Here is a 10149-nt window from a genome sequence, read left to right on the forward strand (position 1 = left end):
TGTCTCTGTCTCTCTCTCTCTGTCTCTGTCTCTCTCTGTCTCTCTGTCTCTCTCTCTCTCTCTCTCACACGCGCACACACACACACACACACACACACGAGACCACCTTCCTTGCCGTGCCGTAGGGAGCAGAGTGTGCAGAAACGAGCTTTTGAAGGAAATGTGGATGTAGTGAGAGAAGGGTGCCTGCCGACACTAGGTGGCAAGATTCAATTAGGGTTCCAGCAGGCCTAGCCTCTGGGAGGCAGCAAGCCCTCGGCAGTCTGCAGTGAGCCGCCTCGCTGAGGTGGGCACCTGGCCTGTGTGGCGGGTGGCAGCACCTCTAAAGCCTCCATTTGTTCTAAACCCCCCGTAGGGTGGGAGCCTTGCTCTGCCTTTCCCCCTTGGCCTTCAGCTCTGGTCCTTCTTTCCTCTCCATTGCTTCTCCCCAGGCTGCAGGGGGGAGCCTGTCCCCACTGACATTTCTGTTCCCAAACTGGACAGGGACCCAGGGGGCCCCCAGAGTCAAGTCTGCAGGCCGCCGGCAGCCAAGCAGGGACCGCCAGGAGGGGGGTTCAGTGACAGACTTCAGGTGGCCGTTCACGGGGCTTTCCTTGGCCTTGGGGCTTTCTGCTTGTTGCTGAGCTCTAGGACGGGTGCCCCATCACCTGGACCCCCACGGCCGGCCAGGAGAGTCAACCCTGCCGTCCCAGCAAGTGGCCGTTGGAGACGTGCTGATGGAGACTCGCGCTGGCCTGGAGACCCGCTGCCACCCAGGGCAGCTGCCCTAGGTGCGTGCGGGTGCGGGCGCGCGTGCCAGCGAAGGGACCGGCGCCCGGCGGGCGGCTGGATGCCAGGCTGGTTCACGCCCCGGGGGCCTCCGGCTCCGAGGGTGAGTTCGGCAATCCGCTGTGCGGTACGTGTGCTCTCGGCCTGCCAACAGACTCACTTCCCTTCTATGAAAAAATCATCAGAAAACGAAAACAGAAGTTGTGGTGTCTGCGGGAGGTGTCCCCACCCAGTCAGGTGACGCCGCGCAGGGGCCCTCGGACCCGGGCCGGACATTGTGGCGGGGCGCGGCGCGCGCCGAGGGGAGCTCTTTCTCCACGCATTGTGCGCGAGCAGGTGCTGCCCGCATTACCATACAGCTGAGCGCACAAAGACCCAGTGATCCGGCCTCGCACAATGACAGCCGCCTCAATGACAGCCCGGGACCGCGCGCGGCGGACTCACTTCGCCCCGGCGCGGGGAGCCGGAGGGGCGCGGGCCCGGGGTCCGGCCGGGGGCGCCGCGCGAGCCGCTCGCGTCCCGGCCGGCGCGGGCGGCGCTGCCCCGAGCGCGGGGCGGGCGGGCGGGCGGGGAGCGCGCGCGCCGCGGCCGGGCTCGCGCGGGGCCGCGGCGGGCGCGGGCCGGGCGCGCCCCGGGCGCCCCGGGCGCGCCGCGCGGCCCTGCCCATTGTGCCCCCCGGCCGCCTCCCCGGCGGGCGCGGGTCCGAGCGGCGGCGGGGGGCGCGGGCGCGCCGCCGGTTTCGCAGGAATGTAAATGAGCGCGTTTTGTGCGGCGGTGGGGGCGGGGAGGAGTTGCACATTTTACAGCTCACTGACCATTTGGCGAGCCATTGAGCGGAGGGCTTGGAAAAGTGGCTCCTTTGTGACAGCGCTCGCCAGATTGGGGGGCTGCTCATTTGCATCTCATTAGGCATGCGGGCGGCCGGCGGGATATAAGCGCGCGGCGCCGGCCGCGGCCAGATCGGCGGCGCGCACCGCGGAGCCCGGCGCAGGGCGCTCGCGCAGGACGCGGCGTGGCGACGTGCATGGCCCTGGCCGCGCCGGCCCGGGGGACGCCAGTCTTCGCCGCGGCGGCCGAGTGACGCGGCCCGGTCCGGGCGCCCCCCGCGCCGCGCCGAGCCCCCGCCCCGCCGCGCGGGCTGACCCGCGGCCCGTCGCGCGTGGGCGCCGTGCGCGCCGCGCCGCGCCGCGGGGCCGGCTCGGCCTCACCTGCCCGGCGTCCCGCGGGGGCAGCATGGGCCGTCGGGCCGCGCTGGCCCTCGCCGTGCTCTCGGCCCTGCTGTGCCAGGTAGGGTCGCGCGCCGGCGCCGGCGCCGGGCGGGGGGCGCGGGCCCGGCCCCGCCCGCGCTCAGCCGCCTCCCCCGCAGGTCTGGAGCTCGGGGGTCTTCGAGCTGAAGCTGCAGGAGTTCGTGAACAGGAAGGGGCTGCCGGGCAACCGCAGCTGCTGCCGCGGGGGCGCGGGCCCGCCGTGCGCCTGCAGGACCTTCTTCCGCGTGTGCCTCAAGCACTACCAGAGCAGCGTGTCCCCCGAGCCGCCCTGCACCTACGGCAGCTTCGTCACGCCCGTGCTGGGCACCGGCTCCTTCAGCCTGCCCGACGGCGCGGGCAGCGACCCCGCCTTCAGCAACCCCATCCGCTTCCCCTTCGGCTTCACCTGGCCGGTGAGCTGAGCGGCGGCGCCCGCGCCGCGCCCCCGCGGGAGGGCAGCGGCCGGCCCGCCCTGACGCGCCCCTCCTCCGCAGGGCACCTTCTCGCTGATCATCGAGGCGCTGCACGCCGACTCCCCGGACGACCTGACCACGGGTAACGCGCCCCGGCCCCGCGCCCCGCGCCCCGCGCCCCGGCCCCCCGCGCCCCGGCCCCGCGCCCCGCGCCCCGGCCCCGCGCCCCGCGCCCCGCGGTCACGCGCCGCCTCCCCGCAGAGAACCCCGACCGGCTCATCAGCCGCCTGGCCACGCAGCGGCACCTGACGGTGGGCGAGGAGTGGTCGCAGGACCTGCACAGCAGCGGCCGCACCGACCTCAAGTACTCCTACCGCTTCGTGTGCGACGAGCACTACTACGGGGAGGGCTGCTCCGTCTTCTGCCGGCCCCGGGACGACGCCTTCGGCCACTTCACGTGCGGGGAGCGCGGGGAGAAGGTCTGCGACCCCGGCTGGAAGGGCCAGTACTGCACCGAACGTGAGTCCCTGCCGCGGCCCGGAGCCCCAGGGCACGTCCCACAGTGCGACGTCGGCTCGGGAGCAGGCGGGGGACGGGAAGTCAGCCCTGCCGCTGGCCTGCGTGCGCGTGTGTGCGTGAGCGCGTGGGCATGTGCCAGTGAGGGGACACGGGCGCCCCGGAGCCAGAGGCAGAGGGTGTGACGGGCGAGTCCCCTACCACAGTCTGGGGATTCCCTGTCCCTCCTGGGAGCTGGGGTGCAGACAGCCGTGAGAATGAGCCGGCACCGGTGCTGGGCACTCACGCCCTGGCACTGTCCCTGCCTGGGGCTTCCTGGAGAACCTGTGCCGAGACTGGCTGGGCGGGTGGGCCTGCCTGCACCCGGGGCCACTGTGAGAGGGACCCCAGCACGCCCGGGGCCCTGGCCCTGCAGGCCTGCTTCCCCTGGGCCTCCATGGCCTCTGGCTGCAGCTGTCCAGGTGGTGAGTTCCCTGGGGGGTCTGGGCGCCCTGGCTTTGCTTCTGTGCTGGACAGGGGGCTCAGCACCACAGTGCTGGAGTGCTCCGTATGTGTCGGCTCAGACCGCGGGGCTGGGCTGCTGGCCTCCCGCCCCAGGCCCTCTGTCCCGGCTGCCTTTCCTCCCTGTTCTTCCTCGCCGTGGGGTAGCCATAAACTTCAACTTTTTTTCCCTCTTATTCAAACACTGGAGGGCTCTCCCCGCCCCCAGCTCACGCGTGCCGTAGATTAGATCTCTGGGGATAGGCGGCAGGGCCACACGCCAGTCCCCATTGGCGGAGAGGGCGTGTGTGACTGTGTGTGTGTGTGTCTGTGCGCGTGTGCGTGCGTGTGTGCGCGCTGGGGTGTGTGTGAGGGGGCACAGGGGGTGGGGGGAGGCCGGTATTGTTGCACTAGGGCAGCTGCTGGAGAGAACAGACAATAGGGCAGCTGTCTGCCCTGGTACTCTGCATACCAGCTGTCCACCCTTATCTACACACACACTTTCTGGGTATTAAGAGGTGGAGCTTTGCTCATAGAATTGGGAAGTGGGGGAGGAGGGGGGAAGGACTTCTGACCCTCTCTCTGAAGAAAAGGGGGTGGGTGGGGGCGGGGGCTTCCGCGCCCTTTTGTCCTTGAGGCACTGTGTTAAGAAGAATGCTGGTCCCTGGGCGAGTGAAGCCCCGGGCAGGCGGGAGGCTGAGCAAGCGCCCGACAGAGACAGACTTGGTGGGCAGGGTGCCTGGGTGGGGCCTGACCTGTGCCCTCTCTCGCAGCACTCTGCTTACCGGGATGTGACGAGCAGCACGGGTTCTGTGAGAAGCCTGGGGAGTGCAAGTAAGTTAGGGGACTGGCTCGGGTTTGCTTGCTGGTTCCCCTGCCTGTCCCTCGCCTCTGATGCGGTGCTTGCCGGCTCTGATGTGCTGTCAGGCCGGCTCGCTGGCTGTGCTGTCCCTGGCCAGGAGTCGGGGTCCCGGGCTGTCGTTCACTCCAGATCCCGGTGGCTATGCCTGGGGACCCGGAGGGCCCCAGAGCAGGGAAGGGATTATCCCGTCCAGGGCTGCTCCAGTGGGCTGGAGCCTTTGAACCGCCCAGAGGGTCTCTGGCCCACACCCTGGGGACAGGACCTCCCGAGTGGGCTTCCTCTGGGCGGGACTGCGTGTGGGGGCTTGAGGGACCCACCGCTGCCGGGGGCCTGGGGAGACAGGCTCTGTGGTGGGCTGCCCCCCGCACTGCCTGACACTCTGCCCTCAGGTGCAGAGTGGGCTGGCAGGGCCGCTACTGTGACCAGTGCATCCGGTACCCAGGCTGTCTCCATGGCACCTGCCAGCAGCCGTGGCAGTGCAACTGCCAGGAAGGCTGGGGGGGGCTTTTCTGCAACCAGGGTAAGGCCCAGCCCTGCGGTGCCCCGGGGAGGGGACAGCGCCCGGGAAGGCGCCGAGCCTCCTCCTCCTCCTCTGCTTCCTCGCAGACCTCAACTACTGCACACACCACAGGCCGTGCAAGAACGGGGCCACCTGCACCAACACGGGCCAGGGCAGCTACACGTGCTCCTGCCAGCCCGGGTACACAGGGGCCACCTGCGAGACCGAGGTGGACGAGTGTGCGCCCGGCCCCTGCAGAAACGGAGGCAGCTGCACGGTGCGTGGCTCTCTCTGCTGTGTGGATGCGGGAGGGGTGGTGAGGACCACCTGCGAGGCCCTCCTCTCTGTCCCGCAGGACCTCGAGAACGGCTACTCCTGCAGCTGCCCTCCGGGCTTCTACGGCCGGGTCTGCGAGCTGAGCGCCATGGCATGTGCCGACGGCCCGTGCTTCAACGGGGGACGTTGCACGGACAACCCCGGGGGAGGCTACAGCTGCCGCTGCCCGGCCGGCTTCTCTGGCTTCAACTGTGAGAAGAAGGTGGACCCGTGCAGCTCCGAGCCCTGCTCCAACGGTGAGAGCCGAGCCCCGTCCCCAGGGCAGAGAGCTCCCGGCCTGCCCCTGGCCCCAGCCTCTGTCTGCCCATGCCTCTGCGGACGCCGCCCGCAGCCACTGGGTGGCCACTGGCATGTCTGTGCGTGGGCAGGGGGCTGCCGATGAGTGGGTGGGATGCCCAGGGCACCTTTGCAGAGAGGGAACTTGGGCCTCAGCCAGACTGTCCAGCTGCTCTTGACAGAGACCCCCGAGCAGTCCTGGGCCCTGTCGTGCCCACGAGGAGGGTGTCTACGTGCCGCAAAGGCCTCCCTGGTCCTTCCCTGCTTTCTGCTCCCAGCCCTCTTTATCTCAAAAGTCTCTGGGTGGGCACCACCTTCTCTGGTACCTCAGTTTCCCATCAGTCAGCTTGTCACTCGCTGGGCTTGAGGACAGGTGGTGCCTTTGCAGGCTGCATGCCCCTGCACTGGTGCTGCCTGCTGACTCCCGTTGGAGGCATTGGGGATGGGGTGGTGGGTTTGGGCGATACATGGCTGTCCAGGGGTCTGGGGGCCGAAGGGCAGGCTGCATGCGTGGCCCGGGTCTGCAGGGCGGGCAAGGCCAGGTCGTGTGCTCAACCCCCCAGATCTGTGGGGTGGGGAGCCCGGCTGTGAGTGCAGTCGCAGGCAGGTGAGGCTGGCTGTGTGCGCCTGGGGGTTTGCAGGCAGGCAGGCGAGGACAGCTGCCTGTGTGTCCGGGGCCTGTGGGGTGGGGCTGCGAGCCTCCAAGTGACCGGCCCTCCTCACCTCCCCCAGGTGCGCAGTGTGTGGACCTGGGCGGCACGTACTTGTGCCGCTGCCGGCCCGGCTTCTCGGGGCGCCACTGCACGGACAACATAGACGACTGTGCCCCGTCCCCGTGTGCCAATGGGGGCACGTGCCGGGACGGCGTGAACGAGTTCTCCTGTACCTGCCCGCCCGGGTACACGGGCCCGAGCTGCAGCGCCCCGGTCAGCAGCTGCGAGCACGCGCCCTGCCACAACGGAGCCACGTGCCACCAGCGGGACGGCCGCTACGTGTGCGCCTGTGCCCGTGGCTACGGCGGCCCCAACTGCCAGTTTCTGCTGCCCGAGCCGGAGCCCGGGGCCCCGTCGGAGAAGTACGTGGAGGGCCAGGCCGGGCCCTTCCCCTGGGTGGCCGTGTGTGCCGGCGCCGTCCTGGTCCTCATGCTGCTGCTGGGCTGTGCGGCTGGCGTGGTCTGTGTGCGGCTGCGGCTGCAGAAGCGCCGACCCCCCGCCGACCCCTGCCGGTCCGAGACGGAGACCATGAACAACCTGGCCAGCTGCCAGCGCGAGAAGGACATCGCGGTCAGCGTGATCGGGCCCACGCAGATCAAGAACACCAACAAGAAGGCCGAGCTGCACGGGGAGCACGGTGCCCAGCCCGGCCTCCCAGCACGCTGCCCAGCCGTGGACTACAACCTGGTGCCCGCTGGCACCGAGAAGGACCGGGCCCCCCGTGGGTGCGTGCCAGGGCCGGGCCGGGCGGGGGGCGCCCCGCGGGCACCGCTTACTGTGCTCTCCTGTGCGGCCCGCAGGGGGGACGCGGCTGAGAGGCGACGGCCGGATGTGGCGTTCGCGCTGTCCAAGGACACCAAGTACCAGTCGGTGTTTGTCATCTCGGAGGAGAAGGACGAGTGCGTGATAGCCACCGAGGTCAGTGCCCGTGTGGGCGGCGCGGGGTGGGCGGGAGGCCGTGCCCGTGCTGAGCGCTTCCTCCCCACGGGCCCCTCCAGGTGTGACGGCGCAGCCCGGCCGGCCCGACTCTGGACTGGGTACTCCCAAGGATTTAAGCCCCCTGAATGCTGCTGAAAGTCGCGGGAGCCTCCCGGCGCGCCCGCTGCTCTGCCCCGGCCAGCAGGCACTCTCCGTTGCACTATGGACCCTTGCTTTTTACAGAGATATATTTAGATGAGCGACTGAACTCCACACGGGGTGCGCACTGCCTGAGTGTATATTTTGGATTCTTATGAGCCAGTCTTTTCTTGAATTAGAATCACGAACACTGCCTTTATCGTCCTTTTTGATACTAAAATGTGTTTTTCTAGGTGGAGAAAGATGTGTGTTATTTTTTTGGACCTGTAAAAATATTTTCCATGATATCTGTAAAGCTTGAGTATTTTGTGATGTTCATTTTTTATAATTTAAATCTTTGGTAAATATGTATAAAGGCACTTCGGGTCTATGTGACTATATTTTTTGTATATAAATGTATTTATGAAATATTGTGCAAATGTTATTTGAGGTTTTTCTACTGTTTTGTTAATGAAGAAAATCCTTTTTAAGATATTTTTCCAAATAAATATTATGAATGGCAACCAGAGACCCACTGGCTTGCTCTGCTCATTGCCGCACAGAACGGCTTGATCTCCCCTTCTCGGGTTCTGCTGGTTTCGGGGGATTGTTCGAAGCTGCTCACTCACCTGTTCCTCTGTGTGGGCGTGCGGTGACCGGTGGGGCCTGGTGTTGCCAGCCTGAAGCTCCCGTCCTCACAGTGCTGAGGAGCCCCGAGGCACCACCAGGGACGACGCTCTGCCACTTCACGGTGCCACACCAGCAGAGCTGGGGGCCTGGGAGCCACCCCCGAGACTCGTGGCAGAGAATCGACTGGGCGATCAGTGTTGAGCCTTGAGGCAGTGGCCAGCAGGGCTGGGGGAGCTCCTGGCCTCGTCCACCCCACGCAGTTGTCTCCAGGACTGGAGCAGCCCTGCCTGGGATCAGGAACCCACGAGGCCCTTCCACACGGCTCCAGCTTCCGTTCTGAAATAACGTGCCCTGTTTGTTCACGGGCTCTCACCGTTCGCTCCAAGGAGCACTGACCTGCTGCAGCACAGAAAACACCCAGTGATGGTACACGTGCTCCTTCCTGCCTGCTTGCCCTTGCCGAGCTCAAGACGGCCACCTCTCGGGAGCTTTCCCGGGAATCCTGGTGCGGTGCTCGGGAATGTTGAGGATACTGAGGCCCGGAGATGAGCTAGCTGCCTTCCGGGCCTGTGAGTGAGCAGGCTGACCATTGGCGTCACCGTGGGCCTCCACCAGAGACAGAGCTTGAGAGCAGACTTGGGGGTCCGAAAGCCCCCATGGTAGTGAGGCTTGGCGGTTCTCAGATGGCGCATGAGTGCGGGGGAAGGGGTTCTTCACCATCCAGCCACCAGTTCTGGAATGTTCCTGGAGGAGAGGTGAGACCTGTGTGCTGCTGAGCGCACACACCCGGGTGGGCCTGCGGGGGGCTGGTGCCACAGCATGGCCCCAGGAGAGCAGAGCCAGCACCACCCCCTCGCGCTGCCCACTCTGTTCCCTGAGGCTGAGCTCCAGGGGCAGCCCTGGGGAAGGGTGGGGGCCTGGGGGCTAGGGTTCTGAGTGTCTCAGAGAGCCTGTCTGCTGTTGAGGTGGGGTGGCACGTTCTGGAGTAACCAGGGAGTTGCCCACAGGTCGTGGTGCTGGGCCGAGCCGTGGTGCCAGTGTGCGCTGGCTGGCCTGGAGTAATTATTGATTAATCGTTGCCCTTTCCCTTTCAGAAGCACCCTGCTTGGATAACAAGTTCAAGGTCTCATCTGCTTTCATGGAGATGGAAAATGCCAGAACTCTGGTGACCCATTTCACAAAGGATTGCCAAGCACTCACTGTCCGTAGTCTGGAGGAGCACCTTGCCCTCATCCAGCCGGCGACCTGCGGTGAGGAGGCTGAACCTCACCTCGCCACTCTGGAGTCCCAGCTTGGCTGAGGATTTCCCGAGATGGATGTTCCTGTCGGCGTGGAACTAGGGAGACCCAGTGCTCCGACAGCTCATCCCTCACTCCGGGGAATTCTGCACGGGCAGCTGGCCCACTCCTTGGCTGACCAGGAGCTGTGAGCGGCTCTGTGCCTGCAGGCTTCGCCAGCGGCCGTGGAGTACAGCCCTTTCCGACTGTCCTTGGGGCATGGGTGCCCGTGGGACGGGGAGTGTTCCTTATTTCTTTCCCGTCCCCTCCAGAGTGCAGTGAAGCCCCACGGGCGTCTGTCCCTGTGGCTGGTCTGCCTTTCCACATGCACCCTGGCTGAGTGTTCCTCCGGCAGGCCTGCTCGGTGGCTGCCTCTCTGCATGCTGTCGTGTCCCAGGTCTGTGGGCGCAGCCTTCCAGAGCCTCCAAGTCTAGGCCCGGAGGCTGCTCCAGGCCAGCGCCACCCAGCCACGGAATCAGCCTTTTTCTGCAGCAAGCACCGGTTTCTGTGGCGGAGCAGCAAAGGTGCCTGCAATCCTGTGCAACTGTGAGCCCTGCCGAGAGCGGCTGCTGAGGCGGCAGGAGGGCAGCCTTGTCCCAGCGGTGCCCATCCCTGCTAGGGGGCACAGCTCCGCGTGCCCGACACTGGTGCCCGCCAGGCAGGCAGGTTCTGCGCAGAGATAACGGGACTTGGGTCTGCTCAGGTCCCACCTGGTCACAGTGACAAGACACAGGTAGAAGGACGCTGCTGGGTGCCACTGAGACCTGGGCAGGGAGCCAGGGAGGACACCAGGCCCAGCCAAGGGTCAGGGAGCTTTGGCCCTGCAGACCCAGGGACGTGGCTGAGAGCAGCTGAGACCACATGCCAGCGGAGAGGTGAGAACCCAGGGGGTGGGTATTTTATTGATCTCCATGTAAATTGTTTTAATTTTATTTTTTGAAAACTTAAAAATCTTATTTTTCTTTACTTGAGTGTTTTCTATGTGAGAGGTTATTACTGACGTGAAACCAAGTCCTTATCTTTTAGGGAAGATTTGTGAAATATGACAAACAAGCACCAGAGTGCCTGGGCTTGGC

General features: G+C 66.0%; 1 protein-coding gene across 1 annotated transcript; it reads left to right on the top strand.

Moving 5' to 3' along the window:
• Positions 1-1928: 1928 nt before the first annotated feature.
• On the top strand, positions 1929-7695 carry DLL1 (delta like canonical Notch ligand 1). The gene is made up of 11 exons (XM_056124884.1): positions 1929-2055; positions 2135-2428; positions 2510-2570; positions 2690-2947; positions 4198-4258; positions 4676-4806; positions 4893-5062; positions 5141-5357; positions 6130-6835; positions 6911-7028; positions 7109-7695. The coding sequence occupies exons 1-11, from the start codon at positions 2002-2004 to the stop codon at positions 7112-7114; spliced, it is 2076 nt and encodes a 691-aa protein (XP_055980859.1). The 5' UTR covers positions 1929-2001; the 3' UTR covers positions 7115-7695.
• Positions 7696-10149: the final 2454 nt, after the last annotated feature.

The sequence above is a fragment of the Sorex fumeus genome, unplaced genomic scaffold (assembly GCF_029834395.1).
Source record: "Sorex fumeus unplaced genomic scaffold, SorFum_2.1 ptg000052l, whole genome shotgun sequence".
Classification (NCBI taxonomy): Eukaryota; Metazoa; Chordata; class Mammalia; order Eulipotyphla; family Soricidae; genus Sorex; species Sorex fumeus.

Coding starts and splice junctions, on each gene's coding strand:
- DLL1 (XM_056124884.1), top strand. CDS start 2,002: ATGGGCCGTCGGGCCGCGCTGGCCCTCGCCGTGCTCTCGGCCCTGCTG. Junction 4,259..4,675: donor GAGAAGCCTGGGGAGTGCAA/GTAAGTTAGGGG, acceptor CTCTGCCCTCAG/GTGCAGAGTGGGCTGGCAGG. Junction 5,063..5,140: donor GAAACGGAGGCAGCTGCACG/GTGCGTGGCTCT, acceptor TCTGTCCCGCAG/GACCTCGAGAACGGCTACTC.